This window comes from Nelusetta ayraudi, unplaced genomic scaffold, assembly GCF_046127955.1.
Source record: "Nelusetta ayraudi isolate G7.1 ecotype Tasmania unplaced genomic scaffold, CSIRO-AGI_Nayr_v1 ptg000011l, whole genome shotgun sequence".
NCBI lineage: Eukaryota > Metazoa > Chordata > Actinopteri > Tetraodontiformes > Monacanthidae > Nelusetta > Nelusetta ayraudi.
In genome coordinates, this window is record NW_027466061.1 from 27,194,729 (window position 1) to 27,215,158 (window position 20,430).

The window sequence follows — 20,430 nt, forward strand, 5'->3', positions numbered from 1 at the left end:
TACCAGAGATCAGGCTCAGTGTAAAGAAAGCATTGGATTTTAAATGATTTTTTTTCTTTTTTTTTAAATAGTAAGGGAAGAAGTGATCTTGTTTGCAGGACTGGCAATACTGGAATACCTGGTGGCTTCACTTCAGCCAGCTGTCTCAAGTGGGAAGCTCTTGGGTGCAGATCCCATGAGGTGATGTGGCTGAGCGCCGATCCGGAGAGGAGACGCTGCACTCCCTTTATTTTCCTGTCTTTGTTTTGTTTTTCCTTAAAAAAAAAAAAAAAAAAAAAGCTGTTACTATAGAAACACAAGACACAGAGAATACCAAGCTCCAGCTACTAGACCCGTGTCGGAGGAAATGAACCACAAACGGGTGCAACACTACAATGACTGCCTGTCTTTCTTTGCTGTGTATGTGTCTGTGTCTGTGTGTGCGAGACAGAGGGAGAGAGAGAGAGAGAGAGAGTGTGTGTGTGTGTGTGTGTGTGCGCATGTGTGTGTGTGTTTGTGATTGATTTCCTCTGAGCAACAGCCAAGTCGCTGTTTTGGATTCACGTCTTTCCAGGTGCGATGAATGTTCGTCCTCCCGTCAGATCGTTCTGGTTTGCTGAAATGTGGCCTCGTCTCCTAACAGCCTTGAGGCCATTCAGGAGTAACCCAGAAAATACAAATGACATCATGTTCATTCAAAATGACAAAAAAGGAGGAAAAAAAAAAGCTGTAAAAGCAGCTGTTGAGGTCTCCTGTGAGAATGACCTCACTAAACCCACCGACCTGTCCACTTACAAGCAGAGCTCGGGTGTCAATAGTCATTAAAGCGCTAATTAAACTTTAATTGCTGCGACTCCGTGTCTTAAAGGTGTTCTTTGAGGGTTTTTTTTCTTTATTTTTGTTGCTCAACTAACCCACCACACCGGAGTGGGTCAATGTACACCTAGTTTTAATCTAACAGGGCATGTCTCTGTGAACAAGGAAATGAAAGAGATAAAGGCTTTTGTTGAGCCCTGGATGGCTTCGGACGAAAACAAACCATCAAAAACCGAAACAAACCGGCTCCCTGCACCTCCTCGGCATTCTCTAGTGTACCAGCACTGAACCTCCACTAAGCCATCACTGAGCACTGAGTGCTCATTCAGTTTGAATTTTCCCATTACCGCCCCGCCCGCCCCGCTCCTCGCTCAATCCAGTCTGTCCGCTCAGCAGGCAGCAAACAACAGTATTTTCTGTTTCCTGATTGGCCAGTTAAACACTTTGACTTTTCTCAAAGCTCCCATTTCCACTGCATTTTTTAGTCTCTATTCATTTCTAATGAGACTTTATAATTCATCATAACAGCCAATTTACATCTAGTTAAGACTGTTCTTTTAGTCAGCAGCTAGACTTACTTTATTGTGATGATTACCCCCTCCGGCTCTGACTCATTTCAAAAGCCAAAGCCATCTCTCACTCAGCTCACATGTTCTGGATCCATCGTTTGACAATTTCAAGTGCAGCCGGAGAATTTTCTCCTGATATGTTCTGCTGGATTCTTTTGTTTTCCTGTGAACATCCATTCCTAGATACATTCTAATCTAGGATCTATGTCAGCATTAGCATCCAACAGTATCTGCTCTTGCTTAATGACATGGTTGCTGTTCTTCCAGCAGCGTGAAAGAGGAGAGGCATGCATACCATGCATGGGCACAGTCTCACTGTCAGCCAGATCAGTAAACAATGAGCAGAACAAGGCACACAGGGGGCGCTGTGATGTCACTTTCTGCTCTTGACGTCAGGCTTTACAGAAAAAAGGTTGCACACTGCTTCCAACCACAAGATGATGACACAATAGGCAAAAAGATCAGGAGGGTGGCATCGGTCCAGGTAGACCATTGAGAAGGGGCCAAGAGGGCAAGGTGAGTGGGCCCAGGTTCAGGTGTACAACAAGGACTTAAATAAGACAGAGGAAGAATCACAGGGCAAGACCCACAAAACAATTGTGCAGCTGTTGCAGCGTACAAGTCTTGTGGAACTGCGTCCTGTGCAGAGACAAGACGGCAGTGACGACACTCAGGTGTGGCTGATTGCTGAGGCGATGGAGGTGGAGACGGTGGAAGGAGGCAGGACAAACTGGGCTGACTGAGTAGGGCGCAGCTCAGCAGGACGACTGGACCCGGGAAACATTCCCCAACAGAAGAGTCGCTCAGGAGGGAAAGTTTGCATCTGAAGGTTGCTTCAACAAAGGGACCGGATTCTGTGAATGAATGTGTTTGACATTTGCGTCTGTCTCCATGTTCAGAGTGAAGATTTCAACAGATCGGTTAGACACACAGCACATCACTGTGAGGCTGACATATTTAACCTTTAAACGGGGTCTCTTCCTCCGGCCGCCGTCCCCTTTTTTCTTGGAATTTCATCAGAATGGAACCTATAAATTATTGAGTGAGGGAGAAGAACGCCTTTTCGTGAGACGCCCCTTGACCACAAAACATGGCATCATGTTCTGAGTCTGAGTTTGAGCCAGATGGAGTTTCCCTCTAGACACACATGAAGAAGAAGAAGAAGAAAGACAGACAGACAGACAGACAGACAGACAGACAGACAAGACAAGACAAGGATTTAAAGAGCCCAAAAACACAGAGGCATAATGCCTCGTGCCTGCTAGCGCTGCAGAATTAATGCGCATCAAAGAGAATTCAATTCAGCAAAAACACAATGTAATAACTGCAATCAATACGACTGCAGCTGAGGTTTTAATTAGCTGAAGGACAGCTCACAATGTCGCCCAGAAACAGCGGAATACAATCGTCTGGGCCACTAGGGTCGCTTCCAGGAGGGAGTATTATTTTCAACCTAATTAAGAGGCAGCCTCATCCGCTGTCCACTTGGGTGTGGATGACCAGGAAAAGGGCCGGATTTAATGAGGCCTTTGCCATGTTTGTGCAAAACTTGGGCTTCTTAAAAAAAAAAAAAAAAAATATGTCATGACTTCCTGGTCCTCCATCCACACTGGGTCCTGGTCTCCTTCTTATTAAGGCCGGCAGTGTTGCGCGAGGTGTGTGCAAATGGATCGATTGCCAATTACCCTCAAATGGCGAGACTCTGGGGAACAATTAAAGAAAATGCATCCTCTGATGCAGGAACCCTTTGCTTTATTGAGTGGCACGAAAAGGCAACATCCTTAATTCTACAGTGACAAATAACTGCTAAGTGCTTTTCACCACAGGCTGCCAGCCTTGTTTGCCAGGAATTATGTTTCAGACACGAGAAGGCGATGGAAATCCACAGATACAGGTGAAATAAGAAAGAAACGCAAGAAGGAAAAATAAACAGAGGAAAATAGGAACAGAGCAGAATGAGATGCTTGAAAGACCGCCGGTTTTCATCCTTTCGCACATTTTTAAATCATAATTTTTTTTTTGGCCCAATATGAAGCAGAGTAACAGCGCAAAATTAATTACCAAAAAAAGTTAATTACCCCCAAAAAAGCTGCTCACATCTCACATCTTCAGAGGGAATGATTGATGATGATGTGAATTAAGCAAAACACAGGACCTTCAAAAGACACAACGGGACGTTTTGGAAAGCACTTATTGCCACAGGAGTTTTGTCATATTCGAAAATGGCATGATTAGATACATTGAATGAAAGCCAAGCAATTAACAGGCAGCAGCATTATTGATGTGATGTTTTCCCCCTCTGTTTTCCAGGAAGACCTTCCAATTTGCTATAACTCAAATGAATTTGCAAAAAAATAAATTTTCTCCTGTTAAATGAGGGACGGAGATTCTTTTTGTGGCTTGTGGGCGTCTCATTAACCCGTCCAATTTACTATTCCAACACACGGTTCTGACAACACACAGCTGAGGTGTTTCGCTTTTCCTATTTCGTTTTTCAAATGGTTCCTGTCTCACTTCCTGAAGTAGGTTAGCCTTAATAAGCGGCGTTCATACCTTCTGAGCGCTGTTTTTTTTTTTATTTATTTGTTCCCTTTGTTTCTTTGTCTCACCCCACACTTGTTAATTGGCCACCTCATTATCCTGTTTGGAAAGAAGCGCGGCAGCAAGTCGGATTCATTTAAAATAGCTCAGGCTTTTGTCTCCTCTGTGGCCATTTCATCTCTCGCACGCTCTCGCCGTGAACATTGACCTTATTCCCCTGCAGCGGTGAACCATTCTCTTGTGATCAGTTTGTCAGTAATAAAGCAAACAAGACAAGCAAACACATATGATTTAAGATTGTGGTTTCTCTCAGAAAAAGCAAAGATAAACACAAAAAACTACAATACAATATTACGTGTCAACCACAGTAATAAAGCATTAGTAACTTACACAAAGCAGTAAGCAGAAATTTTACATTTTAAAGACTGTACAATATATCAAGACCGCAAAAAAAACAAACAACTAAAAATTACAATACACCAAAAATTACATTCAGTCGCAGTGTAAAAGACAGCACAGGATTATGCTCCATACACCTGTGCTACTTCCTGGTTGAGGAAAACAACAGAGGAACCGGCATCCTGCGGAACACATAAATCAGAATCAGCAAAAGGATGCTTGAAAAAAAAAAAATGCTGATGGAACATATAGAACATCTATATATATATATATATATATATATATCTGTAACAAAGATCTTACATTGAGTATTGCTTTTTCCAGGCTCTGATGTCGAGGCCCTGAAAGCAACCAACAATAATGCAGAGGGGTTTTTTTTTCCATTTTTTTTTTTTTTTTTTTTTAACCTTTAGAGATGATTAGCCGAGGAGCTCTTTCATCATTTGCGTCAACTTACTCTTCTGCCTCCGCAGCTTTATGGCCAAAACAGCCGCAACCACCAGAAGCAACAGGCAGAGGCACACCAGCAGTGACTCCCAGATCACACTAAAACACAAACACACACACACCCACACACACACACACACACACACACACACACACACACACACACACACACACAGCAGCTCAGGAGTCCCGGTCTGTCTGTATCATATGGTAACATGATGGCTGCGATGATGATGGATAGACACTCTCGGCCAGGAACGGTCGGATCATTATCTGTGCTTGAGTGAGCTGAACTCTCTGTGAACTCCGCTGCAATTGTGCACATAAGTTTCCATTATGTTTAATAGTGTGAACGACATCGCCTCTGATAGGGGAGGTGTGGTAGCGGAGGCACTCAGGGGAGGAGTTTTATCTCAGTGCGGCTGCAGTGAGGAGCAAACTAATGTTTCTACTGCAGACGGACAATTTTAAAGGTCTCACATTAGGTCAATGAATTCAATTTCCCAGTGTTTCATAACGGTAATATGGGCCTCCATCAGGTCGGCGGAGGAAGCCCGTCATTTAACTTCTTTTGCAAGTTCTGCTTTTCACAAAGTGTGAGCAGAAACACGCATGTCTGGAGATCAGCCCACTGAGGCCGCCTTGATTTTGTCCAACCTTCAGTACGTGCCGAGGTCCCACAAAGCATCATTTTTAGCAGGATGCTGCAAACAGAAGGCTAAATGTGCTATATTTGCGGAGATGTGTAAACATTTTTTTTGATAATTAAACACACAAGTTGCGGACAAAAAGCAAAGACTCCAGTGGAGGGAAAAATAAGAAAAAAAGGTATTTAACACAAGTGCTTCCCAAACACCGACTTACTTCTTCCAAGGTTGTTGGCTGATGGTTTTAGGTGAGGACAGATGCTTCGGAGAGTGACTCGGTGCGATCGAAGACGTTTGGGACGCTGTAGCAGGAGACAGAGACGAGAAAATTTGTGTGAGACTTGTGTTTGTATCATAGAAGTGCACTTCATACCATCATTGCTGTCCATAAGTGGCTCGTAATAATGGACAGCCTTGCAGCAGCTGACCTAAGACTTGAGAGGCTCCCTGCCATCTGTCACAAACACACATTGATCCTCGGCTCCCGGCAGCTGCCGAGCGACACATAGAAAAGGGCGAATTGTCTGTGAAACTCATTTTGCACCCACAATGTGCTGGCTTAAATAGACACTGCGGCTCCATGAGCAGCTCAATGGCTCCAGGTTCCGGCGGCGAGGATCAGCAGATTTCCAATTCTTTTTCTCCAAAGATCATAAAAGGTTCACGTGTCAATATTTTTTAAAACCGCCTGTGGGGAATTGATTGAAAATATCTGTGTGTGTGTTGGCCCACGGTACAAGACTGAAAAAGATCTCAACAATAATGCATGGGCTACCTTCACATTTCTTTCTAATTACTGTGTAGATCCCTCGACTTTTTGTGTAGCGCCGCCAGTGAGTCATAATCCAGTAGATATATTATGGTTTCTGCTTCTGCAGTGATGGACTCACACTAGATTGCTTGCTCCAGGGCAGCACACGACTATACGCTAATGTAGAGATAGATTGTGTCGTTCCAAATCGTGCACTGTTGCTTTGTGTCTTTTTCTTCTTTTACCACTGCCATTTGTTTTTTAGTGAGATAAGTGGCAAACACAACAGTTTTCTCACATTAACCAAATGCAAATGTCTGATTGAAACACTGAAACGTGCCACTATATTTTGCTGCATGTTAGCCTGCTAGCGCAGCTGATGCTGATGTTAGCTTGCATGCGAAATGGTGTTTCTTGACACTCAGAGACCAAGAAATAATAATAATGATAATGAGCTAGCAGGTTTGTTTGATAAGCTAGTGTTTTCTCAAAATCTTTTTTCATTTTCAATATTCCATAATTGTCGTGTCAGGAACCCTTTAAAATTCAGCCCATGGGCACCGGAAGTTAGCATGCAGATGCAACCTTCTATCTCTGCGCTACATGTTTGTTGTGAAACGAAAGCATGGAGTTGTTGAGGTGTGGGTGGAACTTTTACTCGACAACATGCTGTGATATCTTACGAACAAACAACTTATGCTAAGGTAACATTTTTGACTTCTTTTTCTCAACACAAACAAACCATGTCCCTCAATAGGAGGATTTGAAAACAGAATAAGACGGTGTGACACCTTTTTATCCCAGTCCCAGTGCCCCAAAACCCAAAACAAATCAATACTTTTTTAAATAAATTTAAAATCTCTCAGTGTGCAAAGAAAAACAAACAGAGCTGGCTGACTGATGGCAAAACAAGCCTCTATCTCAAAAGGAACGTACTTGTGGTTGTCCGGGGCGTGACCTCTACGTGCACACCTATCTGGTGCTGTCCCGCCACGCACAAGTACCAGGCGGCGTCGCTGAGCTGCAGCTTCTTCAGGGTCACGCGGAAAGTCCTGATTCTGTCGTCGCTGATGGCCACTGAAGAGTCTTCAAAGCTCCCCTCGCCATCCGTCAGCCGACAGGAGCTCCAGTCTCCGCTCCGGCACCACTTCTTCACGCTGGCTCTGCCGACAGGAAGTCACAGGGGAGTCAGCGAGAGCAGTGGCTGTCTGTCACGGCTCAACTGAGGCTTCCAGTAACAAAAAAGCCCGTATCTCAGCTTCCCAGCGTCACACATGCGGAAAAAAAAAACATACCTGTATTTCGCACTGTATGTGCATCCAACTGTGATGCTGCTCCCCTCCTCGCCGATTACATGGTTACTCTCCACTGACAAACCTGCAAGAAGAAAACTCAACAGAATCAACCAAGAGAGAGCATTTTCCAATGCTGCAATGCAGCTTGCATCATATTTCACCTTTATAATATCACTCATCCATCTTGGCAAACTCCAACACAATGAGTTTTTTTATCTGGTCTTAAGATCCCTTAATAGTTGGTGCCTTGGAAAGTCCCCACTGCTTCACTTTGAAGCCCCAGAAGAAGACCAAAAAGGAAAACTGGAAGTGGCTGCGACGAATGCTTAGGACAAATTGTGTTGCAGTTGCAATTTAAAATAATTGAAAACAGTAATGAGGACAGCGATGAGCAATGTGGTTAACATGTTTTGATTTACCACTAACGATATCTGGCAAGAGTTCGGTTAAACAACGCACTGCAAATCAGGCATTTCTCACTGCCACGTAGGTTTCCCATTTCCCGTTGCAAGTGCAGCGAAGACTTTTCTTCTTAGGTTTATCGGGGTTTCCAGCAGCAGAGGAAGAGAAGAAAAACGTCCATGGAAAAACTAGTGCCATCTGGAGTTGAAGCCTGCTATGCTATATGGATAGCTAATGTTGTGATTGGATGACAGTTGTGCTGTCAGGTGACAGTCATGATGGGATGAAGGTGATTATTAGCTCAAGAGGCTTCCCCCTGGGAGAAGCACATTTCGTTCAAAATGCGAGACCTAACAACCTGGAAGGGAGATTTTTTACACAGTGAGGGAAGCAAGTCTCCAAGTGCTTCCCCTGAGCTCTTTACAAGACTCATTTCAATCTAGTGTGAGAGGTTTGGTGCTCCTCACGTGTCTGCAGTCCTGCGGTCTCACTCACCGTGAATCACCTTGAGGTGCACAAACGTGGAGACGTCGGCGGTCCACCCGCTGCCCACCTCCACGCCGCACATGTACCAGCCGGAGTCGTCCTCCGTCAAGTTGTTCATGGTCACAGTGAACACCAGCTGCACCGGGTTATCGGAGACGCTCACTTTGTCCCCGGCCGGATTGGCTGCGCGGTGGTCGTCCGTGCGGGCCAAGCTGCTGCAGAACTCCCTCGTCCTCCCCTGGCACCAGTACTTGACGTAGCTGGCGTACTGGGGCTCGTAGTGGCACGGCACTTTTATCGACTGGCCCTCCAGGACGATGAGCTCGCCGGCGGTGGTCACTGCGCCCTGGACGGCTGGACGTCGAGGACAGGACACAGTCAGGGCGTCGCGCTGAGGAGCCGGCAGAAGTGGCCTCAGGGAGTTTTAAAAAGCCTTATAACACCTTCATTGTTTCAGCTGAATTGTTTTTCCCACTTAGAGCCGCCAGCCCCCACTTCTCCTAAAATTGGATTATCGCCCTTTATGATAGAGATTTAAGGGACAAAAATATAACGAGCCTTTGGAGGTCTGACTAAACAAACGTTGCGTAATCTTGCTTTAGGGGGCAAATGGTGCTGAAGATTAAAAAACAAAGCAAAACAAAGCAGCACGGAAAAGACACAATCATACCCCCCCCCCCCCAAAAAAAAGAAAAAACTAGAGAGTGAAGTTTTAAAAGAGTAAAAGTCATTTCTTAAAAAGGGAGCCGCAGTGCCATATTTGTCAGGAGGACCACAGTGAGGGGAGGGGCTTCAGAAAAACAAACAAACTAAAACTTTCGGCATTCCCTCTGGTGTGACTTTACAACTTTTAAGCAGTCGTTGAAGCAGGACATAATGCAGTCAATTACCTGGGATTAGCAGGCTGAGGAGCACCAGGAGCTTCATCATGTTCCACCGTCACTCTGAGGTTTTTCATCCGGTCCACTGACTCCACACACACACACACACACGGAGAGAATCCAGGTTCCGCTCTCACCAAAAGGCCCCAGTCACATGACCTCAAGCGGGGTCCAGATGTTCCAGATGTTAACTGTCTAGTTGCCAGTGCAGCTCAGCTGCGTGGAGAGAGGCACAAAGGATACAGGCTGCTCCTTTAAATTGTGCTTTTCATGCACTTTTATTATTTCTGTTTTGGTTTTTTTTTGCTTTTTAAATGAACTCTGTCGTAGGACAGCACTGATTAGTTCCGTATAAGTTTTTTTTTTTTTTCCCATTTCAAGTGACAGCTGCAGTAAGTGCTGCTACAGCCTCATTGAGCACGGAGAGGAATCTAGTTTTGCTGTCTGGAGTGAAAACTCCCACATGAGCTCAAACCAGGCGAATATCGATGTTTGTTACTTAATCAGGCTTCGTCATGGATTCAATGAATCGCACGTGTTGCACCTGATTGACAGGCGAGCAGGAGCCACGTCAACCCGGCTTTCGCTCCTGGAGAGAGATGCACTGCATATATGTCAAGCTTCCCTCTGAGGGATGGTTTTTTTCTAACTCTCATCTTTTTTTGTTTCTCTTTTCTCTCAGTTTTTTTTTTCCTAGCCTACTTTAGTGTTAACCATCTTTTAATCACGTATTGTCTTGGGCGGCCAAATGCTGAGCTCGTCGCACCCCAGAATGCAGAGAATTCATTTGGCAGCCCACAATGAAATGATTTGATTTTGATGCCCGGAAACGCTGGACAGGGTCCAGTCCTCATTTGGTGGATTAAGCCTCGACGCAGCTCAGCCAGCGAATTAACAGACAATTATTCCCAGCCTCTCAATTTGCGCGGTGAGGGGTGTCAAGGATGTCCCTCAAGGTCCCTTTTCTTTGTGCTTTGTCTGCAAAGACTTTCATTTCAAGTGACAAGGAAAAAAAACACACAGCAGGCGAAACCTGGAATTGAAACGTGTCCTTCAGGCTGAATGGAGAAATGAAACTCGCACTGAATTTTTTATTTATTTTCATTTCCATGGTTAAATCCCATCATCCTGAGGAAACAGCATTAAACATGTGTTCTGTATTACTGGGGACTTTGTTTTGAAATGCCAGGATGAACTCATCAAGATGAAGAATGGATATAGATTTTGCACGCAGGCTGTCAGAGTCTGATTAAAGTGCTGTACAGGGACTTGTTTTCCATTTGAGTGCCAAGCAGTTAGTCAAAGAAAAAGTGTTCAATTTAGCTTTTGGCTTAGTATTCATGTATTATGGTACATTTAATTCACATCACATTTCCATTTTTTGAAGAAAATACAATCAAACCATGAGAAATGATACTCCGGGACACCACAAAGCAGATGGCAGAAGACCTCAAATCAGTTTTAAATCAAGGCAACTCAATATGAAAATGCAGCTTGGGTTATGAAAGGTTCGCCTCACACATGACGACACTCACTTAGTCTCTAACAGTGACACATCACTTATTCATCAAGGTGTCCTGATTCTTCCTGTTGTCGTCCCACTCTGTTCTTCTACTCGCAGCTCAGTCCTTCACTTCTCGCTGAATCTTGAGACACTTTTGGATTTGACGGCACGGCGACATTTATCTCCTCGCTATGATGTGCAACTCTTCTACAAACCAACTCGGACCGTGTTATTACGCTGTAGTTAATTCCCCTGCAGACTTTTTATTCAGTCTCACTTACTGTGGCACCCGTAAAACTACCAGTGGTATTAAAAAGGAAAGCTGCGACAAAAATAAATTCAATGTGCCCTGTTTTCACACTTTACAAAACACTTGCGTGAATTCATAGAATATGGACAAACATAATAGTCAATGCGGAACACATAAGTAGGTATTGACTGACAGTTTGTATATGGTTTTCTCCCAGCTGTGGAAGGCACAGGTTGCTGGAACCATGTTAAAATAACCTGTTCTTTCATGTCATGAATGCATTCAAATTTACATGATGAACATGAAATATTCATTCAGATCTTTAATACTGAATTACAATTATCTGATAATTGCCACGGGCTTAGGTAGTAGCTTATTATAAAGTCAAAAATTGTCATTATATGTAGACATGCACCCATGCGTGCGCACACACACACACACACACACACACATTCACTACACACTTTGTGCTGCGCTTCAGCACTGCATTATACGTTTGTATTGTATAAAATATCTTAATCCCTCAAGGGCCTAAAATCTGTAAATGCAACATGGAGCAAAGTTTCTCTTCTCAGCATAAATCCTACCTCCTTTGCCTTCCTTACCCTGGAACCAGCATAATAAGGAACACAGAGCAGTGCTGCTATCTGTCTGCCTTCCCGCTAACCCCCTTTTCTGACTGACTGTTGCTAATGGTATCCCTTTAACTCCGGGAAAGTTGGGCTGCACAGGGAGACTTGAGCCTGACCTTTGCAGTGCGGAGACCTGGCAGGCCGACGTGATTCAGCCACACATCTGCATTTTCAAGCAGAAACTGGCCATCACACTTGCAACTCGCCGGCTCCTCGCACTTCAAGCAAGTCGACTGCGTTTTTGACGTCATCACTTCCAACGGGACCAAGAGGAAGCCTCTCTTGCAGCGTCTTTCCTTTTCCCCCCTTGAAGCAATCCAGTCTAGTTGCGCTGAAACTGAGGCACTCACCCCCGGCCCACTCCCCACACTTCAATTTTCGAAATTGATGATGCAATCTAAAGGAAGAGCTTAAGAAGAGCTTTGACGAGAGATGGAGGCTAATCCCGCAGTTTTTCACACGTTCAAATACATGGATTTGTCCCATCAACCAAACCCTGTTAAACATGAACTATATTTAAAGATCCTACATTACACAAATTACACTTCATATTTGTTTCGTAATAATGAGTCTCCAGTCTGTCAGTGAACTTTCCAAAAAAATAACAAGTCTTTTACTTCTGCCTGTTCCACTCTGAAAAAAATGATGTACTACAATCCACAGTTCTATAAACCTTCCTTTAGTGATGTCACAAAGGGAAATTGTACCCCGTCAGGTGAGTGACCACACCCCAAGTCAGGAACTGGCCCCGCACTCTGACATATTGTTCTTTTTTCATTCCCTTCCAAAAACATTTAAGACCTATTAAGGCATCAGTCTTAAAAGGAGGCTGTAAACAGAGGGCTAAACATGCAGTTTTCTTGATGAAACATTATGCAAAGAAGCTCCATTGGAGTCCTGGATAAGATATCAAAAGAAATTTAGCATGAACCCTTAAAACACATCTAAGAACTGTGTTTATTGTTCTGGTACAGTCATTTCTACACATCTGCAGGGTCTAACATAATAAGAGCTTCAAGGTGCATGACTGAAAGCTCATCTACTGTTAATAAACACAGGTTTTTTTTTGTTTTTTTTTTTTAAAAAAGAGAGAAATTAAAGAAAAAAGCCTCATACAAGGAATGCAGGTCACTGATTCATGCGTTTTTATTTCTTCTTCTCAGTGCAAAACGGAATGCTTTACAAATTTTAATACAAAAAAGTCGCTGTCTGTCAGAAGAAAAAAAAAAAGTTTGGCGACTAATGTGACTAGAGACGAATCATGATTCACTGTCGTTGATGATGATGGAACTCCAAGTAGAGGCACTAGAATGGATAGGGCATCGTGTCCCTAGGGGGAGCTGTGATAACCGTGCCTGTCTGATCTCTGGGGTGGGTGGGAGCGTGAGGGGGGGGGGGGGGGGGCGAGAGAGAGAGAGAGAGAGAGAGAGAGACTCAATGTTAGTGATAAAACAAAGTTAGGGGATTCCGGGAACTCTGTGCTGCCTTTTTACAAGCAGGAAGTCTCAAAAATTCAATAACACTCTTTTTTTGTTTCACAGGAAAAGCGATATTCAATAGCGTGGGTCTCCCCAGAGAACTTAAAGTAGGGAATGATGAACTGGCAAGAAATCTGCTCATACGACCCGAGACAGATATATGATATAGTTCTTGATTTTAAAGCAGAAGCTGTGGCAGTTAAACTAATACTTAAGCCAACCCTTAAACACAATTTGCAATTTATTGGCCTCAGAGAGAACATGGTTATTAAAGAAAAATTATGTGACACATTCAATAGACTCGGTGTTCAACTTTGGAGGCTTCCAGCCAGGTTGACGCAGTCAAACGTGTGATGAGAAACACCTGCAACAACTTGGAATCTTCAGAGCAGCAAAATACTGCTACTAAAACTGCTAGAACTAAAACCTGCTATACAACTATCCATGGATTATACATCTGGCTGAGTGATGGATATAACAATCAAATACTTAGTTTTATTTAAAAACAAAAAAACACCTATTTTCATTAATGGGGTTTAAAATTATACAGCGAGGATTTTAACAGAGGATTTAAGATTTTGAGTTGGGTGAGAGGTGAGATACACACCTGGTGGGTGGGGCGGCATGTCGAGTAGCATGTCTCTCAACCAATGAAGTTGATGACGACTAGATGAAGGACGGTGTGAGCAAACAGGAAGTCAGCGAAGGCTCTCTCCGGGGAGATGGACAGGAAGTCTCCTTTGTTCTGTGGGTTGATCTGGATGCGTAGACACACTGCAGGCAGCAAAAACCAGAGGTGTCACAGTGAGCTTAGTTCTCAGCAGATCTTCAATAATTATGCTAATAAATTATATTAGCATAATTATTATATTAAATACTAAATAAAAGCTCCTTAAACCAGTATTTTCCAATGATAATCATCTCATAACAGTTATTCACAATAACAATTGAATTGAAAATAAATACATTTCAATCAATTTATGTTGTTTCAGTCAAAGCATATTTTGGGGGCACTGGATTTAAATAAATTGCCCTTGGTTAAATTCCATTTTCTATTTTAAAGTTACAATGACACTCAAACAATGATGCTGATTACTATTAGAGAAAACCTAACGTACAACAACATATTTATATGTAAATAACGTTTGAATATCCAAATTCAAACGTTGTGCAAAGAGTGGTCTCGGCCAGTTGTTGTTTTTAAACAAAAAACAAAACAAGAATCTAAATGTAAATGTTTGTCATATTTCTTTTTGGAACGTTTTCGTCAAGCTAATTAGCTCGGCATGCTAGCTCCTGCGCATACGGCTTCTTTTACGAGCATTGCGTTTCGTAACTTAAGGAAAACCTCAAACGAGAGCTTTACATGTGTTCGGGAGAAAAAGTAGCGATCATTTAGTTCACCTGCGAGAATGAAAGCTCCCACGCACGAGATGAAGCCTGACAGAAAGCTGTTGAAGGGGAAGGTTCCGACAAGCAGACAGTAGAGGAACTGCAGCGCTCCTGTCAGCAGGATGTACAGAAGATAAGCGTCCACCACCTTCAGCTTGTTAGGTGTGGTGGTGGTGTACTCCTCCAGGAACCTGGAGATCACCGAGATCACTGAGTTCGACATGGTTCCACTGTCTAAATGTGCACAAACACACTATGCTACCGGGCTAAAATTGCACGGTTGCTCTTCCTTAGTCGAACGAGTGACGTGTCCTCTATTACCGGAAGTGGCGTAAGGTGTTCCACGAAATGTCCTCCGTGTTGATCGAAAAGCGAAGAACGCGAAGGATCCCAGACATACATACACACATACATACGTCGCCAGTTGTGATAAGATGATCTACTCAGAAAGCTGTGGCGGAGGCAGACATCGTATTTTGTGTGGGCCAGCGCAACACCAGATGGGCCATATTTGCCCAGAAATGGGACTTGAAACGTACAGTAAATAAACTTTGTTTAAAACCACCACAATGAAACAATTAGCTCGCTAAGCTATCTATAAGAACAGTTAGTTTTCCCGAATTAATTCATTAATTCAAAATTGCCTTGATACTGTTGCTGCTGGTGCTAACGTAGAATTGGACAAAAGCCGTTTAAGGGCGGGACTTAGCTGATTGGGTACAAATATGCCTTCAATTTGTTTTACTATCACAAAAGCAACTGAAACCGCAACGTTGCCACATATGTGTATTCATTTTGTCTGCAAAAGACGAGCGGGGGCGGGTTGTAGTCGCAAAGCTAGTGAAGCGTCATCGCAGGGGAGGATCTTTGCAAGCGCTCAGCTGATTGTGCGCGACCGAAGCGTTACAAAACATTAGGACAGACTGAGTGACCAGAGACTGGGCACGTTCGGTTGGTTTTACAACCACACAACTGTTGTCGTAGGATATAGCCGCCAAATTATGACAAGAAATGGACCCTCTTACGACCACAGCACCGGTGCAGAACGACTGTGAGACAGAGTAAGTGTGCGCCTTCCGACCCTCTATCACCTCTGGTGCTGTTGTTGTTTACACCTCATGCTAGCTCAACTTTTTCTCAAAGTAGAACATGTTGACGGCATCGCTTTTCTGACGCGTTACCGTGTTCTTGCACTAATAACACGGCAGTTTCCAGATTGTTATGAATTGTTTTAGTTTTATGTATATCATTGGTTATCTAACCCTCACAAACTCATTGTTGCCGTTTATGTTACCTCGGATGAAATCCACTTCGGTCATTTTCAAACTTCCAAACGACCTCGTATTTCAAGAGGAAAGGGGTTACGAGGCAAAGACCTGCGTTTTAGAGTTATTTTGTTCCTGTTCTCCTGCCAACAGGGCTATTTAATAATGTCAGGAGAGTCCCCCAGTGGCATCCCCCTGGTGAGCTCTTTGTCGGCATGACTCAGCAAACGTGAACGGCTTATATAAGAGGAGGATGGAGGTGCAGTTCACCGGTCGTTGTTGTTAGTGACAGTGGAAGGAGACACGTGAGACCGCCAGAAGAACTACAGAGGAAGCGCAAGAGCGAAATCATCCCTGACTACCCACCCTTATTAAATTTCCAATATTGAATCACTTTTCAGGTGTTAAAGTTTTCACTTTGCAGCAGTTCCGTGTGATCAACTGTCCCCAAAACTCGCCAGAAAAAAACAACAACATATTTTTACTTCTGGAGGTGTTGTCAGTAACCTGGGAGAGATAATTGGAAGGTATCAGCGCCTGTAGTGACATCACAAAGGGCTAAAAGACATTGTTGTTAGAAGGCATTGGTAAAGGTAAATTTACCCCCTGTCGCTGCGTTATCATTCTTATCATGCCTTTCTCCTCAATTGTTTCTTTGTTTATTTGTAATCTTGTCAGGTCAGGTTCAGTGGGAAGCTGGTGGCCTTCCTGGCGTCCAACCTCCATGTCCCTCCTAAAGACAACAGAATCCAAGATCCTTGCATGTAAGACCAATTTTAAATTACAGGCACATGTTAAGTAACGCTGCCAGAAACAATAAAACCTTCAACATGTGGTGGAGATAAACTTCCTGTTCGCCCCTTTATCAGCGATGCGACCATCACTCAGCTGGATAAATCATTAACCTCTTCTCTCCTGGTGATGCAAGGTATACACAGTGACCTCTGGGCCAGATTTGTGACTCTGCCAAATCAGAATCGAATATGGACTCTGACTGTCACCAACAAGTTGGTGCGAAAACCTGCACAACAAGGTAATGCACGTCTTGGATTGCTCATCTGCTCTTATCTTACCACTGAATCTGCATCAGTAGATCAGTAGCACAAGGTTTTTTTTTTTTACGTGTCTCCCAAAGTTTCAAAGACCCCGCTGGTGATGGTCCACGGCTTTGGGGGTGGTGTCGGCCTGTGGATCAGGAATCTGGACACACTGAGCCAGTCGCGGCCGGTTTACGCCTTTGACCTGCTGGGATTTGGGAGGAGCTCCAGGCCACCGTTTCCCTCCGATGCCACCAAGGCCGAGGAGCAGTTTGTGGACTCCATTGAGCAGTGGAGGCAGTCCTTGGGCCTGGAGAAGATGGTTCTGCTGGGACACAGCCTGGGAGGCTACCTGGCCACCTCCTATGCCATCCAGTACCCGTCCAGGTGAGTAGGGTGATGTCACTAATCAAACAGGGAGTGTCGCACATTCAAAGTCTTTATCAGTGCGTTATGATCTAATGGGATTTTAGGTAATGTTAAGAATGTTAAGTTGTTCAGTTTGGCTCCCATAAACAACAGTTGACATTAGGACATTGCTTCTGTGTTTAAAATTTGATTTATAAATAATATACATTTATAGGTCCCTTATCCCCTTGATTTTTTTCTTTCTGGACGCCAGTGGAGGAGCCATGCATTAAAAAATTACTAACATAAAACAAGAGAAGGTCACAATAATAGTGTCCAAAAAACACCTGTTTTGCCCTCTGTTTACAGCGTCCTGTTAAATCTGATGCTTTGTCTGACGTTTCACATGTTTCGAGCGTGAACAAGGTTTTGTCAGAGGGCGGAGCCAAAATCTTGCAGGGGGTGTGTTTGTATTATTTTGAGTGGGAGAATGTTGCCATGCAGAAGGAATCACAACAAGACCGAGACAAGATCTCTGCAGCTGTTCTGCAGAGAAAAAGATCTTTAAATACACATTTCACGTCTCGGAAAAATATGTGAATTTTTTCATTTTTTTAAGCGTCTGGTGAAAGATCGCTGTGATGAGCTGCGGACTCTAAGGCAAAACCTACAGGGCAAAGACCCTTCATGTGCTGTTCGTGACTGTTTGTAGTCAGAAATCCTCTCAGGAAATAGCTGAGCCTTGCCAAATGCAAACTTATATCTGGCCGCAGCATTTGAGCCCATCAAAGAAACCCTGAGGGACACAAAGAATCCTACCCGGAAGGGCTGTGCCGCCTTGCTTCCTTCAGGTTGAATCATTCGTTTTTAATGGTTCAAGGCCGTCATAACATTCTTTCTACAGGTGGTACAAATCCTAAGGTGATAAATAACTTTGTTAGCGACACTGTGTTGACTGTTGCAGGAGTGACTGAGTATACAGGGAACAAAAACTGTCAATCAAACACTTAAGATCCTCCTTTTCTTTTGCATTGCAAAGCACACGCACCATTCATCCCATTTGGTGTGTCTGCGGCTAAATGGCAAGCACAGGCCTGCATTGCTAAACATGTCAAAAAAAACAAACCTATTAACAAAGTCATGCATCCGGTCTCTCTCAGAGTGAGCCACCTCATCCTGGTGGACCCGTGGGGCTTCCCAGAACGACCCAAGGTGCAAGCCGAACAGGACCAGGGAGCCGAGGTGACCAAGAAGCCCGGCGCGCCGCGCTGGGTCAAGGCCATCGCCTCCGTGGTTTCCCTCTTCAACCCGCTGGCCGTCATCAGAGCCGCGGGGCCGTGGGGTGAGAGCAGCGGCTGAAAAACGCACTGCAGACACTTTGAAGGTTTCACTGAACTCACAGCGCTTGTCCTCGGCTTCAGGTCCCGGCCTGGTGAGCAAATTCCGGGGGGATTTCAAGAGGAAATTTGAGGACCTGTTTGATGATGACACCATGACGCAGTACATCTACCACTGTAACGCACAGACGCCAAGGTAGAACCGTCACACCTGCAACATCAGTGAGAACTGTGGCCCTGACTCCGGGCCTAATGTGATTCTCTTGCAGCTTTTCTAGCCTGGTGCCTTTTTTTTTTTTAAGTCAGCCTGTCCATCACAAATTAGGATGATGCGCTCCTTCAAAATGTGTCCCCATCAGAATTTTTTTCCAGCTCTATAAGAGTAAACAGCAAACACAACTAGGTCGTTCTCAGAGTTTGACAACGATGAGCCGTAAACTGTGATCGGACGAACGAGGCGGATGTTTGAGTCAACCGTAAAATTGGTCTTCATTTTCATTTGGCGAAGATGAGCTGACTGATAAAAAATGAAATGATAAGAAAACGACAAACCCCTGCAAAGATAATCTGTCCTGACACAGTTAGATGAAGTGATTCTTCTTGATTGATAATCAAGTTGCGACGAAAGGGTCCCATGCTGTGCCAATTTGAAGCCTTTTCTGCAAATAATTCACTCTCCTCTAACTCCATTCTTTCCCCCAGTGGCGAGGTGGGTTTTCGGGCCATGGCCGAATCTCTGGGCTGGGCCAAGAGGCCCATGTTGCACAGGGTCCACATGCTGCCGCCCACCTTGCCCGTCACCATGCTGTACGGAGCTCGCTCCTGGGTGGACAGTTCCTCTGGGGACCAAGTGGTCCACATCAGGAACCACGAAAACACGAGAGTGCTGGTGGGTCACGCTTGAAGCCATGCGGGAGTCGTTATCCTGTTAGGCCTTCAAAAATGTGCTTTCTGCTCCAAATTGGTGTCATTCAGTTTGAATTGGTTTATTATGCTGTTTGGCGCGGCTGAAGCAGCTCTCTCTGACTCCCTCTCTCTGACTCCCTCTCTCTCTCCCTCTCTCTCTCTCTCTCTCTCTCTCTCTCTCTCTCTCTCTCTCTCCCCCTCTGTGTCCTTGTGCAGCTGGTCAATGACGCCTCCCACCACGTGTACGCCGACCAGCCGGAGCAGTTTAACAGAGTGGTGGAGAACATTTGTAAGTCTGTAAACTGACCTCCTGCCAGTTTGCCAAGTTTGTGTGGTCTGGAGGACTCAGCGTTCACAGTCGGTCGACGGCGCTGCTGGCGCCGGGGTCTCTGCATGTCAAACGTGATGGATGGTTTTTGCAGTGCCGCAATGTGCAGTAGCCCAGCAGAAGTTTTGATATATAATATTTTATCAAATTGTTGGTATTAGTGTAGCAAAGATTTGTCTGCTCTTTCTCAAGTTGATCTTTCGTGGGATTTATTTATGAGACGGGAATGAATGTCATATATTATTGTATTGCTGCTGGTGAACCACAGGGGTTGCACTGAGATTGGATCTTTATGTACTGTATACTGGTATTTTCTTCTTTATTGATGTCTTTCTCTCACATCCAGACCACATTTTGTGTGTATTTTGTACTTTGTTAAACAATAAAATCCTGTTTGACATATTTCTTTATTTATTTTCTCTCTAGAAGGTATGCACCTGTCTTCCCATCCAGTAGGGGGCAGTAGCCACATTATTTATTTTTATATTGAATTCAAGGTAAGATTTGCACCTTGATCATGAAGATCAGGGTAGCCCTGGATATTCAGCAGTGTTTCTTTAATCCAACTGAATGACACCGTGAGCAAATATACAGAGGAGCCTTTATCCTTTATCTTGTTGATTTATAATTATGTTTGTTGGAGACTAAGAATGCCTTACAATTGTTGTGTAAAGCAGGACTTATTGAAAGCATACTAGTGAGGAAAAACATTAACCTATTTTATTTTTTCCCCAGTAGCT

At 44.1% G+C, this 20,430-nt stretch overlaps 3 protein-coding genes across 5 annotated transcripts; 1 reads left to right on the forward strand and 2 right to left on the reverse strand.

Moving 5' to 3' along the window:
* Positions 1–4,192: 4,192 nt before the first annotated feature.
* pigr (polymeric immunoglobulin receptor) lies at positions 4,193–9,451 on the reverse strand. Of its 3 annotated transcripts, none has more exons than XM_076022306.1 (8): positions 9,223–9,451; positions 8,342–8,686; positions 7,445–7,526; positions 7,086–7,312; positions 5,616–5,700; positions 4,760–4,850; positions 4,608–4,654; positions 4,193–4,486 (listed from the first exon to the last, which is right to left on the reverse strand). In XM_076022306.1, exons 1-8 carry the CDS (start codon positions 9,260–9,262, stop codon positions 4,447–4,449), a joined length of 957 nt encoding a protein of 318 aa, XP_075878421.1. In that variant the 5' UTR covers positions 9,263–9,451; the 3' UTR covers positions 4,193–4,446. The 3 variants fall into 3 exon arrangements, with proteins under 3 accessions (XP_075878421.1, XP_075878420.1, XP_075878422.1); XM_076022305.1 differs by having other exon boundaries at positions 4,608–4,645; positions 4,762–4,850; positions 9,223–9,442; XM_076022307.1 differs by lacking the exons at positions 4,608–4,654; positions 4,760–4,850 and having other exon boundaries at positions 9,223–9,448.
* A 3,270-nt stretch (positions 9,452–12,721) lies between these two features.
* dad1 (defender against cell death 1) lies at positions 12,722–14,802 on the reverse strand. The gene is made up of 3 exons (XM_076022310.1): positions 14,482–14,802; positions 13,685–13,851; positions 12,722–12,965 (listed from the first exon to the last, which is right to left on the reverse strand). Exons 1-2 carry the CDS (start codon positions 14,690–14,692, stop codon positions 13,721–13,723), a joined length of 342 nt encoding a protein of 113 aa, XP_075878425.1. The 5' UTR covers positions 14,693–14,802; the 3' UTR covers positions 12,722–12,965; positions 13,685–13,720.
* Positions 14,803–15,219: 417 nt separating this feature from the next.
* On the forward strand, positions 15,220–20,092 carry abhd4 (abhydrolase domain containing 4, N-acyl phospholipase B). The gene is made up of 8 exons (XM_076022309.1): positions 15,220–15,530; positions 16,413–16,498; positions 16,663–16,767; positions 16,870–17,158; positions 18,280–18,461; positions 18,541–18,652; positions 19,159–19,345; positions 19,579–20,092. The coding sequence occupies exons 1-8, from the start codon at positions 15,481–15,483 to the stop codon at positions 19,666–19,668; spliced, it is 1,101 nt and encodes a 366-aa protein (XP_075878424.1). The 5' UTR covers positions 15,220–15,480; the 3' UTR covers positions 19,669–20,092.
* Positions 20,093–20,430: the final 338 nt, after the last annotated feature.

Bases quoted from the DNA above. Each gene is read 5' to 3' on its own strand.
- pigr (XM_076022305.1), bottom strand. From the start codon at position 9,262: ATGATGAAGCTCCTGGTGCTCCTCAGCCTGCTAATCCCAG. The intron at 7,313-7,444 runs GTATGTTTTTTT...TCCTGTCGGCAG, and splicing joins ACATACAGTGCGAAATACAG to AGCCAGCGTGAAGAAGTGGT. The intron at 4,646-4,761 runs GTAAGTTGACGC...GGTTGCTTTCAG, and splicing joins AAAGCTGCGGAGGCAGAAGA to GGCCTCGACATCAGAGCCTG.
- dad1 (XM_076022310.1), bottom strand. From the start codon at position 14,692: ATGTCGAACTCAGTGATCTCGGTGATCTCCAGGTTCCTGGAGGAGTAC. The intron at 13,852-14,481 runs GTGAACTAAATG...TGCTGCCTGCAG, and splicing joins GGGAGCTTTCATTCTCGCAG to TGTGTCTACGCATCCAGATC.
- abhd4 (XM_076022309.1), top strand. From the start codon at position 15,481: ATGGACCCTCTTACGACCACAGCACCGGTGCAGAACGACTGTGAGACA. The intron at 18,462-18,540 runs GTGAGAGCAGCG...CCTCGGCTTCAG, and splicing joins CAGAGCCGCGGGGCCGTGGG to GTCCCGGCCTGGTGAGCAAA. The intron at 19,346-19,578 runs GTGGGTCACGCT...GTCCTTGTGCAG, and splicing joins ACGAAAACACGAGAGTGCTG to CTGGTCAATGACGCCTCCCA.